General features: G+C 43.0%; 1 protein-coding gene across 1 annotated transcript in view; it reads left to right on the plus strand.

Moving 5' to 3' along the window:
- The window catches only part of AMPH (amphiphysin), a 296,706-nt gene that overhangs the window by 255,844 nt on the left and 16,370 nt on the right, over positions 1 to 24,492 (plus strand). Inside the window, exons 13-18 of the mRNA XM_030207529.1 lie at positions 2,790 to 2,813; positions 5,038 to 5,067; positions 8,733 to 8,765; positions 11,761 to 11,820; positions 12,919 to 13,038; positions 17,644 to 17,673. Coding sequence (XP_030063389.1) covers positions 2,790 to 2,813; positions 5,038 to 5,067; positions 8,733 to 8,765; positions 11,761 to 11,820; positions 12,919 to 13,038; positions 17,644 to 17,673 — 297 coding nt within the window. The remainder of the gene's footprint in view (positions 1 to 2,789; positions 2,814 to 5,037; positions 5,068 to 8,732; positions 8,766 to 11,760; positions 11,821 to 12,918; positions 13,039 to 17,643; positions 17,674 to 24,492) is intronic.

Here is a 24,492-nt window from a genome sequence, read left to right on the forward strand (position 1 = left end):
GGTAGTGGGGGTGAGAGGGTGGGGAAAAAGGGAGTTAAATGGCCAGCAGGATAAGAGAGCACAGGTGCATGGGTGAAGGGATGGAAACAAAAATGAGGGGATGTGCAAGGGATAAAAGAGATAGGGAGAAGAAGATGCTGATGGGTACAGTTTACATTGGAAAAAAGGATTGGGAAGTAATATAGATGGTGTTTTGTTGGGGTCACTGAATACCAGTATCTCTGCTGGGGGAGGGAACTGATATGTTGGGGCCAAAAAGCTCATCTTGTTGTTTGCAAAATTTACTGAATTCCCTGTTGTAGATGTCACTGCATGCCACTGTGGACAGGATAACCAAAGTTTCAGCGTGCTTGTCTGACATTGCTGCCTGGATGTCTCAACGCCACCTGAAATTAAATATGACCAAAACCGAGCTTCTCATTTTCCCCCCCAAACCCACCTCCCCGCTCCCCCCGTTTTCTATTTCTGTTGATGGCTCTCTCATTCTCCCTGTCTCCTCAGCTCGAAACCTTGGGGTCATCTTTGACTCTTCTCTCTCCTTCTCTGCTCATATCCAGCAGACCGCCAAGACCTGTCGTTTCTTTCTTTACAACATCCGTAAAATCCGCCCCTTTCTTTCCGAGCACTCTACCAAACCCCTCTTCCACACCCTTGTCACCTCTCATTTAGACTACTGCAATCTGTTTCTTGCTGGCCTCCCACTTAGTCACCTCTCCCCTCTCCAGTCGGTTCAAAACTCTGCTGCCCGTCTCATCTTCCGCCAGGGTCGCTTTACTCATACTACCCCTCTCCTCAAGACCCTTCACTGGCTCCCTATCCGTTTTCGCATCCTGTTCAAACTTCTTCTACTAACCTATAAATGTATTCACTCTGCTGCTCCCCAGTATCTCTCCACACTCGTCCTTCCCTACACCCCTTCCCGTGCACTCCGCTCCATGGATAAATCCTTCTTATCTGTTCCCTTCTCCACTACTGCCAACTCCAGACTTCGCGTCTTCTGTCTCGCTGCACCCTACGCCTGGAATAAACTTCCTGAGCCCCTACGTCTTGCCCCATCCTTGGCCACCTTTAAATCTAGACTGAAAGCCCACCTCTTTAACATTGCTTTTGACTCGGAAACCACTCGCCTCCACCTACCCTCCTCTCTTCCTTCCCGATCACATTAATTGATTTGATTTGCTTACTTTATTTATTTTTTGTCTATTAGATTGTAAGCTCTTTGAGCAGGGACTGTCTTTCTTCTATGTTTGTGCAGCGCTGCATATGCCTTGTAGCGCTATAGAAATGCTAAATAGTAGTAGTAGTAGTAGATATCGGCAGAGACTGGCATGGATTGCACATTGCAGTTAGTGCACACTCCAGTGGCCATGTACAGTTAGGGGTATATAATGCCCGTGCTTGACAGTAACTTTGGTATGGAATTTGTCAAAGAGAATGCTGGACAAGCCCCCAACAGTTACTGCATAGCCTTTACTATTACTCCGGGCTAATTGTGGCTGTTAACTCACAGTATATAAACTGGCCCCTTTGTACCTAGAATCTAAAGGCATTTTAAAATAAATAAACAAAAATGTTTCACATTTCCCGTTCTCCAAAACCTTTAGAACATGTTTTCTTTGGATTTCTATCCAACATATTTTCGAATGAGATCGCTGGCCATCTTCCGACACAAATTGGGAGATGGGCGTCAATCTCCTGAAGTCGGCCAAATTGGTAGAATCGAAAGCCGATTTTGGCCGGCTTCAACTGCATTCCGTCGCGGGGGCCGGCGAAAGTTCAAGGGGGCATGTTGGCATGGTAGCGAAGGCAGGACAGGGGCAGGGCGGGGGCGTGAAATGGCCGGCTTTGCCTGATAATGGAAAAAAGAAAGCCGGCCTTGACGAGCATTTCGCCAGAGTCACTTGGTCCCTTTTTTTTCAGGTCTAAGTCCCAAAAAAGTGCCCGAACTGACCAGATGACCACCGGAGGGAATTGGGGATCACCTCCCCTGACTCCCCCAGTGGTCACTAACCCCCTCCCACCCTCAAAAAAACAACTTTAAAAACTTTTTTTGCCAGCCTCTATGCCAGCCTCAAATGTCATACTCAGGTCCATTGCAGCAGTATACAGGTCCCTGGAGCAGTTTTAGTGGGTGCAGTGGACTTCAGGCAGGTGGACCCATGCCCACCCCCCTCCCCTACCTGTTACACTTGTGGTAGAAAATGGGAGCCCTTCAAAACCCACCCGAAACCCACTGTACCCACATGTAGTTGCCCCCCTTCACCCCTTAGGGCTATGGTAGTGGTGTATAGTTGTGGGGAGTGGGTTTGGGGGGGTTGGGGGGCTCAGCACCCAAGGCAAGGGAGCTATGCACCTGGGAGCTATTTTAATTTTTTAAAAACTTTTTAGACTTGCCTCCTAGGGTGCCTGGTTGGTGTCCTGGCATGTGAGGTGGGCCAGTGCACTACGAATCCTGGCCCCTCCCATGACCAAATGCTTTGGATTTGGCCGGGTTTGAGATGGCCGGCTTCGGTTTCCATTATGGGCAAAAACCGAGGCCGGCCATCTCAAACCCAGCCATCTCTGACATTTGGGCGGCCCCAACCTTATTATCGAAAAAAAAGATGGCCGGCCATCTTTTTTGAAAATACGATTGGCTCCGCCCACTTGCAGGGCCGGCCCCGGAGATGGCCGGCGCCGTTCAAAAATGCCCCTCTATGTGGTACCAGTGCACTCATATGGAAAAAGCTACTACTTAAAAATTTCATGATGGTAATTGCTAATTTCTCATGTGTTCTTTATCTCTTCAGACTCTGCCATGGGATTTATGGACGGTAAGGCTGCTTAAAATGTTTTGGCTTCATAAAACAAATTAAAATGCTCTATGTGCTATATGCTGAGACCACGTGTGACACATGAATTATTTCTTAGATATGGTATTAGTAATCACGCTATGAAATTCCAACCATCCCCTTCATCTCCTCCATCCCACCCCTCCTAATGAAACAAAAGACAGGTAGCTGAAGTATCTAGAGGTATTACACTGATAGATAGATGTTTGTTTATTATTTTACAATTTACTATACTGCTTAGCTAAAACAATAGATCACAGTGGTTTACAAAATGAAATAAAATAATTCTCTGGGTGTCAGCACATAGATCAGATAAGAGACAGAGCCAAGCACAGGTGTAAACCTGACACAGGGTTTTATCTTCTCTTAGTAAAAATGTACCACAAATTGGATCCAGGATTTACACAAGGTTTGGCAGACGTCAATACTGGCACCCATAGTTTAGTGTGAAATCCACACTAAGCTAATATTCTGTAAAGGGTGCTCTGCACAGAACAGCATTTATAAAATATTACTTTAGTGCAGATCTTTCCAGCGCCTATCTTTGGGTGCCATTTACTGAATCCGGCCTATAGGACTAGATTCTATATATCATGCCTAAAAAATTGGTACAGAATCAAAATACGCCTAGGCGTATTCTATAAAGTACACCTAAATTTAGGTGTACTTTACAGAATGTCTAAATTTCCATGTGGTTTATAAAATATACCGAGCGCCTGTCCATGCAACTAAAAGTAAAACTTGGTGTAAGTGCCAACACCTAAATAAGGCGCGGAACGGGTGTATTCTATAACAATGCGCATAGATTTTAGAGATGCCCACAACCCACCCATTCCACACCCATGGCCACACCCCTTTTTTAACTCTGCAACTTAGAATTTATATGCATTACATTATAGTTCTGTGCATAAATTCTAATTAATGCCAAGTAGTGTCAATAATTGCTTGTTAATTGTCAATTATCAAGGCTGATTGGCTTGTTAACTAATTAAGTTGCATGTGCAAATCCAGAATACGACTGGATCTGTGCACAACTTAAGTTGCACTATACAGGGCTGCCCCCGGGGCCCCACCCCTGCTGCTCCCCCTCCCCCTCCACCCCCCCGAGGTCGCCACCGCCGCTCCCCCCCCCCTCCGTCTGCCACCGGGCCGGGTCCCCTGCATATAAATCACAGCACCTCTCACCTCCGTGTGAAAGCGCTGCAGGCAGCAGGGCAGCAGATCGCCTCCCTTCGGCCCTCCTTCCCTCCTTGTGTCCCGCCCTCGCGGAAGTTATGTCAGATGAGGGCAGGACACAGGGAGGGAAGGAGGCCCGAAGGGAGGCGATCTGCTGCCCTGCTGCCTGCAGCGCTTTCACATGGAGGTGAGAGGCACTGTGATTTCAATGCAGGGGGCCCAGCCCGGTGGCAGATGGTCGACAATGGAGAGCGGGTGGGACTGCGGTGCCGGGTCCCCCTTGGAGGCCCGGGCCCAGGGAATTTTGTCCCCCCTGACCCCCTCTCTCGACGGCTATGGCACTATATAGAATCTGGGGGATAATGTGCTGTATTATTTTTGCACCTTTCCAATGCTGAATGCTGTAGGATGCATATTTTAATGAACAGAAGATTTAAAGAGCAATTCTATAAATTCAAGCCCCAGTCCAAACACCCCAATGCCATGCACTGAGCACCAATTCCAGAACTGCATCTGTTATAAAATATTAGTGTAAGATCAGCATTGGTATGCCCATGTATAGGCACACCTTCTTATGCCATGTCAATGGAAGGTGTAAATTGGCACACCTAGGGGCACCAAGTGACGTGCATAGTTTGTAGTGTTCTGTAAACTATTCGTTAACTGGGAGATATGCCCATGGCTTGCCCATGCTTCTCCCATATTTGTTTGTTACATTTGTATCCCACATTTTCCCGCCTATTTGCAGGCTCAGTGTGGCTTACATAGTACCATAGAGGCGATCGTCAATACCGGTTATAACAAATACAAAGTGAGGTTGTGGTAAAGTAAAGTTCATGTGTGACAGACATGTTTGTTTATTGACATTTGATATATCACTTAATCTGATATTCAGGCCAAAACAGTGTATGCCACCTCTATCACTTAGGTATTACCTTATAGAATAGAGCCTAGTACACGATAGGCACCTATCTGTGAAAGCACTTGACTTTATTTCCTATGTTTAATGCACATGTTTTCCTACACACAGACAAGCAATGATCTGGTACAGCAGCAGCCGGTAAGTAGACTTTCAGACAATACCTGAATTCGTTCCTTTGTTATAGTGGACAATGCTCAAACTCCCACCACAGATGTTGGGTTTGCACTGAACATAAGGGTAACATTATGTAAGCTATCTTGCTTTGATTTTTGCTACAGGTGCAAAGCAGCCACACTAATTGTATTTGCTTTTTCTGTGGGGACACATCTGAAGAAAAATAGCACACATAGATTGGAAAATGCAATCAATCTACGCATGTTGTTTTCTTCCCCTAATCTAAGCATGCTCCCATAAAAACTACCTCTCTGTACGGATAAAAGTGCATACTGTTCTAAAGTGTATGTTGTCCTCCACATGGAGGGTAGACAATTTTCAAATAGTTGACTTACAAGGTTACCACATCCTTCGGTAAAGAGTTCCAGAGCTTAACTGTTCGTTGAGTGAAAAAATATTTCCTCCTATTTGTTTTAAAAGTATTTCCATGTAACTTCCTTGAGTGTGCAACTTAATTGAATAACGAGCCACTTAGCACTGATAATTGGCATCCTAACAAGCAATTGTTAGCGCTAATTGGATTTAATTAGCTGCTACTTCTATAAATTAAGGCACCAGATCTGCACCTAAATTTTACACACGAGTCCAAAAAGAGGGTGCGGAAATTTGAGGGTCATGGGCGGATTGGGGGCATTCCTAAAATTTACTTGCGTAGTTATAGAATAAGGAGATACACCCATACTTTAGGCACAAAGATTTGCACCCCATTCCAGTTGGTGCAAATGGCCGAACCTAAATTTCGGCGTGATTCCCAGGCAGAAGCACTATTCTATAAACCATGCCTAATTTTAAGTACGGTTTATAGAAAATCACCGAGTGTTATGTTTTTTGGCACTGATTTTTTTAGCTGCTATATATAAAATCTAATCTTATGTAATCTTGCTGTTTTGGAAGGAGGGCACACTATTTCCTAATAGTGGAACCATCAACCCATGTGCAAACTATTGTGCATATGCAAACTTGTGCACACATGTGTGCCCTGTCGGGAAAAAAGCTCACCCTTTTTCTGAAATAATGTGCCCTCATTACACATAGGGGGGATTCTACATAGGGCACCTAAAAAATCTGCGCAGAAAACATTTCCAACTAAGCGTATTGTATAAGTGGAACCTAAATTTAGGCACGGTACATAGAATATGCTTAGTCAATATCCCAGCGCCTAAAACTACATGCCTCCATTTACACTGATGAAAATGTAGCATAAATCCCAGTGTGTAGAGTTAGGCGCAGACGGCCATATTCTATAATTATGTGAGTAAATTTTGGAACGCCCATTTCCCCACTCATAATCATGCCCCTTTCGGCCTGTGCACGTTAGAAGTTAGGCACTCGTGCGCGCAAATTCTTATTATTGACAATTAGTGCTCATTATTGCTTGTTAAGTGCTATTATCAACTTAATTAGCTTGTTAAGCCAATTAAGTTACGTGCATTGTTATAGAATACACCTGGATTTAAGCGCAAATCTCTAGGCGTGCTGTATAAAATCCAGGGCATAGTGTGCACTGTTTCCAAAGACTGTGTTCTATGATCAGCAACTAACAAAATGGAAACATTGCCAGATGAAAATGAATAAAACAAACATTTCTGTAAATGATACGGAGGCAATATGAAATGAAAATTTTCTGACTGCCCATCCCTATGCGTAAATAAGCACACACTGTCATGTCCAGTTACCTCGCTCATGCAGTAACAGTGTGTGCTAATTTGTGCATTAATTGCTTAGCATTCTTTAGTAAAAGGACCCCATGCTGTGTTACTTTTTGGAAGCTAACTTACTTGCTCATCTTCTTGATTTTTAATTTCACTGGTCTACAAAAAAAACCTTTTTTTCTGTAACAAGAACAAAACGTACATTTTCTGGAAGATCATTCTTCCCTGAATCCAGATCCCATTTCAGAATTTCTGTATCAGCCTCAGTTTTCATGTGATAATGGTTTTTGTAAATGCTTGTGTCGGCGTACGTAGCTATTATATGTATCTGGCAAAATGACACACTTCTGCTACAAGAGTTAAAAAAAAACTGTGTCAGTTCACAAAGAAATCAAAGATATAAGCAACATAAGAGTAAAAGACCAGTAATAGATCATTACAAAAGACCATGTCACCTTCCTTGGAGAAATATTCAGAAAAAATAGCATGTCGGTTACGAAAAACACTCACTTTCGTATCGCAAGAAAGAAGATTCCATCCTTTTAATCTCGAACCTAAAACCTCAGCCTGTTGCTTCGACAAATTTAAATCATGAACAAGATCGTTGAGATCCCCTTGTGTCAAAAAGTGGGGCACATTTGATTCGCAGAGGTCCTGAAATGATGGGTCGGTATGCATATCCCCTTCTCTGTCTTCTGCATGTTCGTCACTGTATTCATCTTCACTCACTATCAAATTCTCAGGAGGCACTGGTACTGGCAATTCTTCACTGTGACATACAGGTCTTATAGCAGATGGCAAGTTAGGATATTGCACAGTTTTCCTTGTTTTCGAGGTGATTCCTGCTATTTTTGTCAGACAGAAATAACAGTCTGTTGTGTGATCCGTTGGTTCCCTCCAAATCATGGGAACAGCAAAGGGCATGCGACGTCTTCCTTTTAACCAGCCTGTCAGGAGTGTAACACACATCAAACAGCAAATGTGGGGAGCCCATTTGCGGTCCTGTTCACCAACCTTACATCCAAAATATAGTTCGTAGCACTTTTTTACAAGAGGATTAAGTTTTTGTTTTTGCGATTTCAGAGTAAACTCTCTACAGATATAACAAAAAGAATTTGGGCTATTTGCACAGGTACGAGGCATTTCTTCTGAACCTTCACAAACATAGAACTACAAGCAGTCACTTCCAACAGCAATTGTTGACTGAACTCTCAATGCTGAGATACAGGTGGCAACTGACGCAACAGAACGTGTTTGAACATGTTCGAGCATGACTCATGGGCAATGTTGCCAAACCTCCCTTATTTCCTGGTGGTGGCTTTCTAAACTAAGGGTTTTGTATTGTAATTCCTAGTATATTTCAATTGTTTTTCCAACAATTACAACTGCTGAATTAAATTAATCCACAGCAGCAGGGCCGCCGAGAAACTTGGCCGGGCCCGGGACAAGGCCGCCTTGCCCCCGCCTTGCCCCGTCCCCGAGGTCGCCGCTCCACTCCCCCCTCTGAGGTCGCTGCTGCTGCTGCTGCTCCCCCGAGGGCGGGATACAGGGAGGGAAGGAGACCCGAAGGGAGGAGTTCTGCCTCACAGGGAGGTGAGAGGGAGAGTCGCACCGCGCGGTGATTTAAATACAGGGGGCCGGCCCGGTGGCAGACAGTCAGAGGGCGGGTGGGACTGGCACCGGGCCCCCCTTGAAGGCCCGGGCCCTGGGGATTTTGTCCCCCCCCCCCCCCCCTCTCGGCGGCCCTGCACAGCAGGGTACCAAAATGCAGCATTTTCAAGGATTTTTATAAAAATGGTAGCGTGTCACAAGAAAACTGAGCCCGATAGGCAAAAACTGATTTCATTTTCGAATTCAGCACCCATGACTTAGCTAAGAACACCATTCACATTCTTTGTAACAAAAATGCCGTTTACCAGTGTTTTTTATGCATGAAAAATTATTTAAGAAACGTGATTGATGTTTTCTTTTCCTTAGGCATCCAGTGATGCATTTAATGGATTCGCACAGGTAAGTTGACTTGATTTGCAGATAATACTCACTGGGCCTTATTCAAATGGACTTTTCCCTGTTCAGTGCTTATTGAGCAGTCTTTATTAAATAAAGACCTTTCTTGTGCCTTCTGTTTAGTCAATAAACAGTAAGTACCCAGCCTGCAACTTAGAGGCACTTTCAATTAAGCTTCAGGTCCTCAGTGACCTCTGTATGGGGTATCCCAGGAATCTGTACTATCATCCCTTTTATGTTTTAGGGATGTGCTTGCAATTGAAAAAAAGGCAGAGGCTATACAGGGTGGGGAGAGCAGGCCAGCAGAACATACTACCAGTCACATTTCCTGCTGAGAGTGTAGCATTAGGGATGGGCAGCCAGAATTTTTTTTTCATGCTGTTTCCCTGTGTCATTTCCAGGAATGTGGTTTTATTTCTTTTCATTAGGCCATTTTGTCATCACAGCAGCAAAGTCATTGAGTGTGCACTATCTTCCTGATGGTGTGTGCATATGCATGCTATCCCCATAATTCTATAAAAGTTGCCAAAAATTGTGCATGAAAATTTGGGCATGCACCCACATGCAAGTTAATTGAACAACGAGCCAATTAGTCCCAATAATTGTTTTGTTAACAAGCAATTATTGATGTTAATTGAAATTGACATATACATGCGTAAATTTAGGTGCGGTGCATGATCTGCACATAAATTTTATACACATCCCGGAAAAGGGGGCACAGAAATAGGAGGGTCATAGGCGTTTCAGGGTGATGCATGGGTATGAATTCCAATTATGCACACAATTATAGAATAAGGGGGTTCCATGTGCAAATTTAGGCAGGGGCATTTGACTACATTTTCATTGGTGCAAATGGACGTGCCTACATTTATGCACAACCCCTGTGCTTAAGCACTATTCTATAAACCGCTCTCAACTTTAGGCATGGCTTGAAGAATAACGTTTAAGTAGGGTTTTTCAGTGCTAGTTTTTTAGGTGCAGTTTATAGACTACACCCCTATTTGTGCAGGCACAATTGTCCATGCATGTGTGATGGCTGGCACATGCCCAAATAAAACAAGTAATGCTCACTCAGCATTTGCACTACATACAGATAAGGCCAACCTTCACAACAGTAATTTAATCAGTTCAGGCTACTGAACCATGAATAGCTTAACTGTTGTTGTCAGCAGAAGGTTCCAGCTACAAACCATGCTGATGGTTTGTTTTGTTTTTCATTTTCTAAGATGTAATTCAATAAAACCTTCAAGGGGCAATATTGAGCCAGTGGCAGTCAGAGCATTTGTAAGTGCTGAGTTTTGCCCAGATATTCAGAGCCGACACCCATCTGAATATCAGTACTGAATATTCACGTGTTGGCAGCACCCAGAAATTATCCAGCTATAGCTGATAATCGATGCCGTAGCTGCAGAGCTGACCAGGAATAGTTAGGACAGTATTACTGGATATACAGTCCAATATGTCCAGTTAACTATCTGAGCACTGGATAACTTCCAGATCTGTGCCAGCTCCATCCCTAACCGGATAGTGCCATAGCGATGAGCGCTAAGATTCAGCAGCCTGATTCAATTAAGTACTGCTGAATATTAGCAGTTGGGATGGCCAGTGTGATTTAACCAGGTTGGAGACTCTCCTGCCTGGTTAAATTGTTTTGAAACTTGACGCCACAGTTTTCAAAGTTTGTAGGAAATTCCACCATTCAAAATGGATCTTTTTTTTTAACATTTACGTTCACAGTTTTTCACAAAGATTCACATTTCTTGCCTTTTCTTTGTGCACTTTTCAAATGGCCACCAGTCTTTGATTGGAATATTTTAAAAGGCAATTTTGTACTCTAGGCAGCTGCATTGATGTTCCTTTTGCATTTGTAAATGTCTAGAACAGTAGCACTTACAGGCATATATGTATGCTTAGCAAAATAGCACAATTCAGATCTTTTTCACCATACTATGAGCAAGCGATACCTTGAAAAATAATTGTAAAACACTAAAAAACTCAGGGGAAACTTTTATATATATATATATAAAATTAAATTAAAAAAAGAGGAAAAGACCTCATCAAAATGGTACAGATAATGCTACAATGAAGTAGACTTTAAGCGCAACCACTTTTAATTGTAACCAGTGAAAAAAACAATCATGGATCTCAGAAACCTCCTAAAAAACAGTGTGTGTGTGTGTGGCTTCAGTCCCGATGGGGACCCATTTAACAATAGCTTCTTCTGGAGACCCGGCTGTGATAGCGCTGTTGCCATGTAATTGCTCTGTTCTTCCGAGCCTTTCCCTCTCACACCCATCCTTCAATAGCACCAGGATTCTTTGCTGCTGCTTCCACACACACCATCTCCTATCAGTTCCTTAAGACCATTTCTGCTTTGGCTCCTGCTCCAGGTCTTTCTGCCACTGCACCTCATGTGCCTTTCCACCACTTTCATCAACAACTTCAGCACCTCCTTCACTCTTCAGAACTGTTTGTTATTCCTGCTGTCAACTTGGGCACCTCTTCTGGTTCATGGGACTTTCAACTGCTTCTGCCATTAGTTTTGAAACCTTCTCTGGTCCTTGGGCACCTTGGGGTCTAAAACTCCAACTTGTTCTGTTGTGTGGCTTTCAGTGAATTTACAGCTGGGCAATTTCCATACTATACTGCCTTTTTTGCAAGAACAGTGCTAGAGCATGGGAACAGCCTGGGCTCATATTCACTGATAGTCATGCAGCAAGGTGAACTAGAGTGTCAGTGCCTGGAGGACTTGAAGAGTTCAAACAGGAAGCTGGCAGAACAAGGAGCATCTAAGTAGCAACACTCAGAGGTGGCTGCTATTGCGGCAGTAGCAATCGGATGGCAGTATTTATAAGTTGAAAGTATGCAAATTTTCTTGTATGTTATCCACCCCCCCCCCCCAAAAAAAAAAAAAGATTATGTACATGCTTAGTATGCTAGTTTTCTGCAAGTTGAACCTGTCAATTTTTTTTCTTTTATTTTTCTCTCTTATTCCTAGCCGGACACAACTAACTCGTTGTTCACAGGTCAATCAGATCAGAACACGATGGACTCCTCGGTGAGTTGTTTGGGGGGGGGGGGATTTCTGTGGCATTGTAAGGCATTTTTCCCATCAACATGTCTGACTTGGGGTTTACTTTTGGGGGACGAGGCTATTTTTGCTAAAACTTCTCAAACAGGAAATAAAATAGATTTTGTCCTGAAACAAGCAGGGGAGATGCAGGCATACTTGCCGATGAAGTCCCTTAACTAAGCCTTTGTTCTGGTGTTCTCCCCTATCTAAGAAGCCTTTTAAGGGGCTTCAGTGGGCATACCCAGGGATGCCTGTGCCTAGAGCAGCTCCCTCAGTCTCCTAAGTTTTTTTTCTCCTGCTACTGAGTGATCATGTCTCTCCCTTCAAGGAAAAAAAAAGAGCTACCAAATTAGAAGACAGAAGCTTACCATCTTTTAAAATGATCTGCTCCTCCTTACAACATGGCTGTGGTCATTCCACAGACTAATAGGTTCATTTTCAAAAGAGAAAAACGTCTAAAAGTGACGTAAGTCTGCATTTGTATGTCCATTTACTGTGGATATCCTGACAACCTGACTGGCTGGGGTCCCCCAGGACAGATTTGAGAAAACACTGCTGTAGCTCATATATGGATGTGTAGTTCTCATTTCCTTAAGAAAACAGGACTATGTGTCCCTGAATGCATGGGGATCCTGAAAAATGGAGCCTATTGGCATCACCCCAGCTCATTTGCTTGTGTCTATCTCAAGCAGATCTGCCAGTTGAGCTGCTAAAGCTTAATGCAGTACGTATCAAAACTTTGATTACTGCACATGAATCATGAATATAGTCACTTGCATGTGGGAAATGTATATCTGCTGACTGGGCTTTTTCAAAGTGAATGAACTCTTATTATTAAAATCTTGCAGTGATTGATGTCTGACAATACCTTGTTCATGAAACATTTTTGATACATTGTTGGAATGCTGAAAAATGTGACACACTAATCATTCTGTCAAACTGATGCCCTATGATTAATGAAAGAGCTTTCTGGAAGGGAAAAATGCTGTTAGGTTGGGATGCATTGAATGCAGCTCCTGTGAACTAACCATGTCAAACACTTTCTCATTTTGCTGTTGCTTATACTTTTTAATTCAATCAAAGACTGAGGGAGAAGCAGCTCCTCCTGTGGAGCCCACGATTGATGAGCCTGAGCTACCCTCTCCAACCCCAGCAGCAGACATTCCAACTGCTGAACCCAGCGAGCCAGTGGCAGAGGCCGTGGTGAGTTCCTACTGGACAGAAGTTCCCAGTCTTTCCCATCATTCCATCTTTCATTATCTTGTGTTTTCATCTGGCCTTCACAATTCAGTCATCCTTCCCAGGTGCATGCTTGTGAGCCTCGGCCAGATTTTCCCTATGTGGTAGTGTTCAGAACGACATGACCAGTTGGAACTCAGCATGGCTCTTTTTAAGACCTTTAAGCAGGGCTAGACCAACCTTTAGGCAACACTAGGCAGTCACCTTGGATAGCAGATTCTACAGGAGAGAGCAGTCAAAGCAGCCACAGTTAATCCATAGCAATAGTCCTGACAGCCGCAAAAACTCAGCAAACCATCAGCATATATTGTTATATGCAAAACAAAGTTGAATATTTGAAAGTATGATGTCCAATTAAGCAGTTTTATACAATTCTCATTGAATGATCATGAATGTAGATTTTAATTATTAAAATCTTGGAGTAGGAGCAGACAAGGTAGGTGAAGGGGGAGTGGCAAGGCTGAAGGTTTATCTAGGGCATCCAATACTCTTGCACCAGCCTTGGCATGTGGGCATTGTCATGTCACTTCTTCTGGTTTCCCACTGAAATGTATGTGTGGAAGAGAAGGAGGTTGTAACTCCAAGGGCATTTAACAGGTCTGTGACATGCCAGCAAACCATCTGATCAGATTTCATAAAAATGGGAAATAGATCAAGGAGAGCTTGCACATTCATTATAAAGCATGCTATATTTTTATATGCTGTGAAAATAAACTAGCAAGTGTTATAATTTCATACAATGATGTGAGCTGTGATCATTATGAAAAAAAAAATTAAGAAGCATCTGGCAAAATAAAACACTATTGGGAGATTCTATATATGGCACCAAAAAAATTAGCGCTGAAATCAGTGCCCACTAAGCGTATTCTATAAACAGCACCTAGATTTAAGCGCAGTATATAGAATATGCTTAGTTGATATTTCAGTGCCAAAATCTAAGCACATCCATTTACACCAGCTAAAACTTGGTGTAAATCCTGGCACGTAGATTTACACGCACTGGGCCATATTCTATAACTATGCATGCAAATTTGGGGAAAGCCCATGAAACACCTATTTCCCCACCTATAACCATGACCCTTTTTACCTGCGCACATTAGAAATTAGGCACACTGAGTTATAGAATACACTTAGCGAGTTGTGCGCATAAATTCTAATTAGTGCCAATTAGTGCTCATTATTGCTTGGTAAGTGCTGGTATCAGTGCTAATTAGTTTGTTAAGCCAATTAAGTTGCACATGGTATTATAGAATCTGCTTGCATTTTGGCGCAGATCTCTAAGCACACTATATAGAATCCAGGGGTATAGGGGCAATTTTATAACAAAGTGCCTAAGTTAATAGTAACATAGTAGATGACGGCAGACAAAGACCTGCACGGTCCATCCAGTCTGCCCAACATATATAAACGTAATAGGGTAGTAAAGCATCTATTTGGTGCCTATGTTTCTTTACAAAATGCTGGCAAAACTTCTACAGAAACTGTGCTTGATTTGAGGGCACGGACATTACGACTGTTAGAGAGCAGGTGTAAGCATGATCATTCATAGTTTATTTAAATATGCATTCCTAAATTGGGGCTCCACCCACTCTGGGCATGCCTACTGTACAAGTGGATGATGATTTGCAATGCACTTACTTTTAGGCATGACCTAAAAGTGAATCTTTTCATAAAGGGGCCCGTTTACTAAGCCGCATAAGCGTCTACGTGCACCCAATGCGTGCCAAAATGGACTTACCACCTGGCTACCGTGTGGCTCTTGCGGTAATTTAACTTTTGGTGTGCGTCCGATATGCATGTCCAAATATATTTTTTTTATTTGGATGTGCATATCGGACGAGCGCCAAGTGGCATTTGACACATGTAGGTCATTACCGCCAGATTACCGCATGAGACTTTACCGCTAGGTCAGTGGCTGGCGGTACGGTCACAGACCCAAAATGGATGAGCAGCAATTTTGATTTTCGGCAAAACTTTTCTAAAGGCCTTTTTTACAGGTGCGCTGAAAAATGGATCGGTGTGCACCCAAAACCCGCGTTTACACTACTGCAAGCCATTTTTCAGCGCACCTTAGTAAAAGAACCCCAAAGGTAGTTAATAAATCCCAATAAATAAATTAGAGCCTATTTATATGCATTTTACACCTGAGGCAGCAAATCTAACCCACTAAAACAGCTAAATATTTAAGTAAAAGTGCCTGCATTAGTGGGTTCCACTATCCAGATGAAGGAATGCAATTGGATTTAGATGTTTTGAAAACACTTACTGGAAATTAAGATTAATTATTATGAGAGAGATTGCTGTCAAAGGAAAGCAAGTGGAAAAGTGCCTGCTAGAAGCAATGTGTGTCTTGCTGTGTGCACCAGGTGTATATCACAAGCCACAGTATAATATTTCCATAGTAATGAGCTGCTTTACATGTGTTTGCACTACATAACTCATGGTGATTTAAACATCACTGTGTTAGGGCAAAACAACCTGTGTTAGTACCCTTAAAGTCACATTAAGGGACAAATAATGCACTTTATTTCCCTAATGCAGCTTGATATCTTCCCCCTTAAATGTATAATGGTGACTGTGCCAGCAATTATCCATTTAGATTTAGCACTGATATTCAGTAGCTTTAAATTTATTTGCATAACTTATCCCTTTAGTGGCTTCATTCTGCCACTAAGAGGATTAGTTTCCGCTCTGCCTTTGCGCCTTCCCAGGGCCAGCCTTTTGTTATGCTGTTAAAGTCTAGCTGCTTAGCAAATAAATGGCCTGATTTTATCTATAAAATCATAAAAACCAAGGAAAAAATGCCCGTTTCTGAGGGCAATGAAACGGGTGCTAGCAAGGGGCCCCCTCCCTCCGTCCGTCCGAGGTACTTGCATTGTTAGTTCGCTGTGGCGTTTCGGGCCTCGAGTGTCATAGCTCCGCCCTCGACGTCATGACATTTTGACGCGAGGGCGGTGCAGACACTCCAGGGCACACCGGATATCTCGGGCGCCTCAACTTCCATGGAGGCTTCAGAACGTTGGGGTTGCCTTTTATAAAGAGAGATAATTAGATAAGCAAATGATGCATTTGCCATCTGCCAGAAAATGCATAACTTGCTTTTGAATAACGTTTTGTAAATATCTGTTAAGCTCTGTAAACTCCATCGGGCTTATGAAGAACAGTACTATAAAGAGGAAACGTACAGTTATGTGCCAGATACATGCATAAAACATTAGAGTACCATGATATAAGTGCATATATGTGCACATACAGGCATATATGCCAGATTTCCACTTTAGCACCCTTCTATTACATTACACTATAGATATCATTTATGGGCCGCTTATACCAAACACTTTTAGATCAAAGCGGCTTACAACTAAGAAGGGGGCAATACCCTAGATCACATAACAGGTTAAACTTCAAGAAAAAATAAGTTATACTGTTTTTTTTAATTCAATTACATGTAAATTTGATAAACAGCCAAGTTTTTAGCAGTTTACAGAAACATACATAACTAGTTTCACATCTAATATTTGAGGGCAACCTATTCCACCAAGTGACAGCCGAATATGCAAATATGCTGATTGCCGCTAGCTAAATATTGGGCCCTATAAAGGCAACTCTGTAACTATTTACCTGTGGTTATATTATTTATTGATTGATTTGTTTATTTGATTTTTGTACTTGTATCCCACAGTTACCCCAAAACGAGTTTTGGTTAAATGTGGCTTACATTTAACAGTTGTTAGAGATTACATTGCTTCAATTACATTTAATCGCTCCTGCCCATGCTGGCTGCAGCCTTAAAATGGCCACCACGACCTCTAGCAATAGTGTGTGGTACTACTGCTGTGGTCTTGACTCCTAGCGGTTGTACCACGATACTACTGTTAGAGGTTGTGGCCGCAATTTTAATGCCTGAACTGACAAGGGCAGGAACGATTATGCTTTGTATCTGCTCCAACACACCTAAACCAATAGAGAGCTTCAGATAGTCCTGGAGGAGGGTGGCTATGGGTGGGTAGGTGAAGGGGTGTTTCAGGAGCAGGGGCTGCTCTTAGGGGGTCCTGGAAGGGTCTGTTCTTTGAGGGGGGTGGCGTTAAGAAGGAGGATTGCAAGCTCAGGGGGCTTGGGGAGGGGGGAAGCTCATAGGTGGCAACACTAAATATTGGAGCCTAATTCAGCCCATGGCAATCAGCGTTTAAAAAAAAATCATAATCCCTGCCAACTGAATATTGACCAGATATATGCATACATACACAAAGGAACAATGAACTGAAGTTACTGAAGCAAAAACCCTGGCTGGGTTCCTAAGAACATAAGATCTGCCTTCCGGTAGGATCCCGTCACTGCTGTGCTTTCTTTTCCTGCTGTGTGTACTTGAAAATCTCAGTCTCTGTGCACGCCTAACCCTGCATGCACTTCTACAGATTTGGTATGGATTTAGTGAAGGGAAGTCTTGCCTCACCAATCTACTGCATTTTTTTGAGGGGGTGAACAAACATATGGATAAAGGTGAGCCAGTGGATATTGTGTATCTGGATTTTCAGAAGGCGTTTGACAAAGTGCCTCACGAAAGACTCCAGAGGAAACTGGAGAGTCATGGGATCAGAGGTAGGGTATTACTCTGGATAAAGAGCTGGTTGAAAGAAAGGAAGCAGAGAGTAGGATTGCCGGGTTCTTGAGGCCTGGATTGGCCACTGTCGGAGACAGGATGCTGGGCTTGATGGACCCTTGGTCTTTTCCCAGTATGGCGGTGGTTATGTTCTTATGTGTGCATGGGTGTCCTGTAACTAGGGTGCTCTAATGTGTTTCTATCCTTTCGCCACACTATTTGTTTCTTTTATTTATCTCACTGCTAGACTACTTCCCTAGCTTATAAACAATTTGCCCAAAGTAGTTTACAATAATAAACATAAATCAGCGAGTGTCAGATAAATCTGCTATGCTTATGACCTTGATTTCCCACTGTTGTGGTTGTATTTCCTTCTCAGGAAGGAGATTAATGAAGGGCAGGAGAGTGAGATAACTGTAAGGGCTGAGAAAGAGAAGCAGCAGGCTCTGTTGGAGCCTTAGACATCTGTTTCTTTCTTATTTGCAACAAGGTCTTGAGCTCACCCTGGTACTTAAGTTGCAATGCCATTAATAATGAGCCCTGCACCATGTGGTTCCACTTGCAAATGTGTCCTTGTCTCCATACAACTAATAAAAATAGAACATCTCACAATTCAACAGAGACCCATTCTAGAACTTCTTTGTGACAGTACTGTACAGAGTCATTTTAGGACAATGAACAGTGCAGTTCTAGATGAGAGACCTTCTAGATTTTGTTTTCTTAACTTTCTATTCACTGGAATATGGGCTGACATAGAAGTCCACTGACTGAATCAGCTCTAGAGAACTGGGTTTTGACTGGGTTCTTGTGCATTTGTTTCTTTCCGTGTATAGTTATTAGTGATCATTACAAACTCGTGCCAGCAGCCAGTTATGAATCTTCATGTGCCTTCATGAATCTTTTGGTACTTCTGTGCAGCTGTATCCCCAACCTGTTTTAGGAGGAGCACAGTGAATACATGAGAACAAGGAGAAGACAGGAAACTGAGGGGGTCTTTTACTAAAGATTAGCTTGCGTTATCTGCAGCAGAGCACGTTTTACTCGATAACATTTTGAGCTAATGTGGTTAGTGCAGCGGACTTTGATCCCGAGGAATTGGGTTCGATTCCCACTGCAGACCTTGTGACTCTTGTCAAGTCACTTAACCCTCCATTGCCCCAGGTACAAATATGTACCTGTATATACCATGTAAACCGCTTTGAATATAGATGCCTAAAACACAGAAAAGCGGTATATCAAGTCCCATTTCCCTTCCCTTTAGTAAAAGACCCCTGAGTGATTGAGAGTGAGAGTGAGACAACATTGAAGATAGCAAAAAGAAGGAGAGAGCAGTGAGAAAGAACAGAGGAAAAGTAGAGTGAAAGAACCACCTAGGAGATAGCTTCATAAATGTGCAAACACAGAAATAGCATATATAATCACCGGTGAACTTTCAAAAGGAATGTATTTGCATACTTCCGGTTTGAAAATTACCTCAGGAATTTATATGTACACCTGCTCTTGTCTGCACATAAATTTCCCCAATTTAAATGTAGTCAAAACATAGTACCAACAACTAAACAAACTCAAAATAACCTGTACTTTTATGCACAAGGATAATGGGAATTTCTAAAGAGTCCATTTGCCCAGGTACCCGGCTTTTGAAAATTGCCCTCATTAGGTATATACTAAATAATTTTTAATATTTAAATGTATGATCTCCAATTATTCATTCCTACAGGATTGTTCTGGGAGGAGTGATCATAAATGTTGAGTTTCTTAAAATCTCAAGGGGGTACCTAGGAGCTTTGAAGTTCATTTTAGGATGGGGGTGAGTGGGGAACAAGGCTGAAGATTCATCTAGAGCACCTAATACTCTTGTACCAGCCCTGGTCTCTGGTAAAATAGATGCAGTACTACACATTTTTCTCCACCTACAGCAGCAGCAGCAATTTTGGAAAGCTGCAGATAGAGATAAGAAACATTGAAATCATCACCATATGTATGTGGGAGTAGCTTTCTAAATCTCTGCTCCCACTGTAGAGAGCCCCAATCTCCCTACCTCTGAATAGGTGTCCCCCCAAGGCCTCCAGTCTCTCTCCTGAAGCATCACATCCCTATTGTGGCAACTCCCTCCCTCCCTCCCTCCAAGCCAGCGACAAACCCTCTGAGGCTGTATGAACCTCACTCCCTGAGGCAAACCTGTGAGGCAGCATGAACCCTTCCTGAGCCCCCATCAGTATATCCTCCTTACCTCCCACCCCCGAGTCTTACCAGGGGGTCTTTGTGCCTAGTGGTGGAGGAGCGATGCCTACTGCTTATGATCCAGAGTTCAAAAATGGCCACTGATACCTCTAGCGGTAATTGCATAGTATTAGTGTTAGGGATCATGCTTCCATATAAAGAAGGGTGGTTGCCTCGAGGGGAGGGTCATGTTGCCTCAAGGGGAGTATAGATGCTGGCTTGAGGGACTACTGCAGGGGAGTTTGCCATGGGGTGGGGCTTTGCCACCGGAGGATATGATGCTGCAAAGGGAATCAGATGCCTCATGGGACTTGGGAGATGATCATGGGGAGGGGCAAGCATCAGGACGGTGATTTGGGGGAGGACAAACATCAATATTTACAAGTTCCCCTTATAGCAGGCACTTATATGTGCCTCAGGACAGCTCTAAATGCCTTCATTTATGTTTTCCAATTAATTGACCAAAAAGATTTTTTTAAACAAATGTGGGGACTTAAATATAGCTAAAGTACATAAAGAGGGGCATAATCGAACACGAACGCCCATCTCCATGGGCGTCTATGTCCAAGAACGGGTATGTGAAGGGGCGAGACAGACCGTATTTTTGAAAAAAAATGGGCGCCCATCTTTTTTTTCGATATTACAGTTTGTGCCGGGCAAATGCATCGGATGTGTGTGGATTTGAGCTGGGCGGTTTTGTTTTTCAGCAATAATGAAAACCGAAGGCGCCCAGCTCAAAAACGAATAAATCCAAGGCATTGGGTCGTGGGAAGGGCCAGGATTCATAGTGCACTGGTCCCCCTCACATGCCAGGACACCAACCGGGCACCCTAGGGGGCACTTGTAACAATTAAAAAAAAAAGTAAAATACCTCCCAAGTCCATAGCTCCCTTCCTTTGGTTGCTGAACCCCTCAAATCCCCCCCCCCCAAAACCCACTGCCCACAACTCTACACCATTACCATAGCCCTTATGGCTTAAGGGGGGCACCTAGATGTGGGTACAGTGGGTTTTGGGGGCGGTTTGGAGGGCTCCCATTTACCACCACAAGTGTAACAGGTAGGGGGGGATGGGCCTGGTTCCACCTGGGTGAAGTCCACTGCACCCACTAACAACTGCTCCAGGGACCTGCATACTGCTGTGATGGAGCTGGGTATGACATTTGAGGCTGGCATACAGGCTGGCAAAAAATGTTTTTAAAGTTCTTTTTTTTGGTGGGAGGGGGTTAGTGACCACTGGGGGAGTCAGGGGAGGTCATCCCCGATTCACTTCGGTGGTCATCTGGGCAGTTGGGGCACCTTTGGGGGACTTGTTCGTGAGAAAAAAGGGTCCAGAAAAAGTGACCCAACTTCTCGGTAAAAACGTTTTTCTTTTTTCCATTATTGGCCGAGGGCGCCCATCTCTGCTTGGCCGATAAACACGCCCCAGTCCCGCCTTCACCATGTCTCCAACATGCCCCCGTCTACTTTGTTCGTTCCTGCGACAGATTGCAGTTGGAGGCGCCCAAAATCGGCTTTCGATTATACCGATTTGGGCGCCCACCGGAGAAAGACGCCCATCTCCCGATTTGGGTCGAAATATGGGCATCTTTCTCTTTCGAAAATAAGCTGGATAGTGTACCAAACATTGATATTGCAGTAGGAAACTCAACTACAAAATCTACAACAATATGACATTTTTTATATAAGAATATTTTTTTTGGGGGGGGGGAAATCATCAGATCTTAATGCAACTCACACCATTAGAACATCTTGTTCCTTCTTCATATTGAAAAAAATGGTTGCGGTGCAAATCGTCATTAGATCACCCTGATTTTCTGATTTTTTTGGCATATATCTTATGCAGTATTTTATAATTCTTTACAAAAAATGTAGTATAGCACAGCATAACACTTATCTTAATAAGCTGGTGACAGTATCTAATAGCAGGAGAACCTCCTCAGAATTATAAAATACTGCATAAGATATATGCCAAAAAAAATCACAAAAAAGGGTGATCTAATGACAATTTGCACCGCAACCATTTTTTTCAATATGAAGAAGGAACAAGATGTTCTAATGGTGTGAGTTGCATTAAGATCTGATGATCCCCCCCCAAAAAATATTCTTATATAAAAAATGTCATATTGTTGTGGGTTTTCATTTATGTTTTGCCATACAGATTTGGATTCCCAATGTGGAATGCTATTTATATGTGCAAGCCTCTACACATGTAAATGCTGCTATTTACACATGGAGATGCTTCTAAATAAGGGCCTTGGGATGCATAATTTTATAAATAATGGCTTTTAAAATTGCCTTCTTAGGAAGCAATGAGACAATGAACTAAGTGCGAGAGGAGAGAAAAGGCAGGAAATCAGAGCAAAGATAGAAAGGGGAATGAAAGAGTATGAACGAGAAGAGCTGGGATGTGGGAGAACTTTATTGTACCAAATACCAAGAGATTTGACCCTGATATATTTTGAAAGCAGCAAAAATATCTTTATATATAATTTGTCTTTATTGGCACTTTGCAGTACAACCAAAGAACCTTAAACAGCATGAAACACTAAAAGTACTGCTCGCCAATCATAACAAATCAAGAATGACAATTTTCAAAAGTATACTATACCTTCCAAACCCCCTCCCCCTTTCCTACAAATCCTATGCTACAAGGTAAAAAAAAACTAACCGACAATCTCCTGCTGAATTTTGCTGGATAGCCAGTTAAGTGCCATTTATTTATTTATGCATTTCTACCCCGCATTTTCCAATCGGGCGGTCGGTTCAATGTGGCTTACAAGTCACTTCAGTCAAATATGTTACAAACCTTTTGCAAGTTGATGCTTGTCTTGTTCAGTTTCAGTTAGTAATCACGTATCGTAGTGTGTTGGTTGTAGGTCAGTTTGATTATGTGGGTTCATTGGAGAAGAATTTTCTATAGAAGTGGGCCTTAATGTGTTTTTGGAATGTTGAGTAGTTGTTCATGCATTTGAGGGCTTTTGGTATTGTATTTCATATCTTGAGGCAAATGTATGTGAAGTTGGTTGAGTATGAACATTTGTATAGTTTTTTTGTGCCCCTGTAGAATGAACCTATATATTCTTTGTAGTATTTTTTTTGACCTGTCTCATTTTGATCTTGTACCTGTTTCGAGCATCCTTCCATGCAGTTTTGTTTGTTTCATTTTTGGTTTTCGTCCATGCTTGTTCTAGTCTTCTGCAAAGGGTTTTTGCCATTTCTGTTCTTCATCATATCATGGGGCTATTTTGCACCTCTGTCCAGTTTTTGTTTTCATTGAGGCTATTTCATCCATTATGTTGGTGCTTCTTTCATTCCATTCCGTTTTACTCTTTGATAACCATTGATCTTCATATATGGTATTCCAAAATGTGGTTGCATCGATCTTTCCTCATGTTTTGTATGGTGTCCGTGTTTGTGGTGGTGGAGTTTTGTGTTCGTTCCAGTAGAGGGCCAGATTAGGTTGAAGTGATTAGACCATGGAGTTTCTGTACATTTTGGGTTCCGTATTTTGAAGTAGTTTTCCTGTGAAAATCTATAAGCTAGTAGGTCTATGGCATGGCCTTTGTGTGGATGGTGGTCACTGATGGTTGCTGGAAGTGCCATAGTTTGAAGAATTCATCACAGTCTTTGGTGCTTTCTGTTTTCTGGTCATCTAAGTGATGGTTAATATCTCCTATTAATATGGTATTGGGGATAGCTATACAATTGTTTGATATGAACTCCATGAAGGTGTTCATATCAAACTGACTACTTCCGCGACAAGGTGCAAAAGATCAACCTTGAGTTCACTACCAAGCCACCACCTCCTCTTCAGCTTGTAGCCCCATCCAACAACCAACCAACCATGGCCTCTTTCTCCTCCTTTCCTGAGATCACCGAGGATGAAACCTCTCGCCTTCTTTCCTCCTCGAAATGCACCACCTGTTCCTCCGATCCCATCCCCACCAACCTACTTAACACCATCTCCCATACTGTCACCCCCTCCATCTGTCGCAACCTTAACCTTTCTCTCTCCACTGCAACTGTCCCTGACACCTTCAAGCACGCCGTAGTCACACCTCTCCTAAAAAAAATCCATCACTTGACCCTACCTGCCCCTCCAACTACCGCTCCATCTCTCTCCTACCCTTCCTCTCCAAAATACTTGAGCGCGCCGTTCACAGTCGCTGCCTTGATTTTCTCTCCTTTCATGCCATCCTCGATCCACTTCAATCCGGTTTTCGCCCTCTTCACTCAACAGAAACAGCACTCTCTAAAGTCTGCAACGACCTGCTCCTCGCCAAATCCAGAGGCCACTATTCCATCCTCATCCTCCTCGATCTATCCGCTGCATTTGACACTGTCAGTCATGATTTACTTCTTGCCACACTGTCCTCTTTTGGGTTCCAAGGCTCTGTCCTCTCCTGGTTCTCCTCTTATCTCTCCCACCGCACCTTCAGAGTACACTCTCATGGATCTTCCTCCACTCCCATCCCACTATCTGTTGGAGTTCCCCAGGGATCTGTCCTTGGACCCCTTCTCTTCTCAATCTACACCTCTTCCCTAGGCTCACTGATCTCATCTCATGGTTTTCAGTATCATCTTTATGCTGATG

The sequence above is a fragment of the Microcaecilia unicolor genome, chromosome 1, assembly GCF_901765095.1.
Source record: "Microcaecilia unicolor chromosome 1, aMicUni1.1, whole genome shotgun sequence".
In the NCBI taxonomy this organism is placed as follows: Eukaryota; Metazoa; Chordata; class Amphibia; order Gymnophiona; family Siphonopidae; genus Microcaecilia; species Microcaecilia unicolor.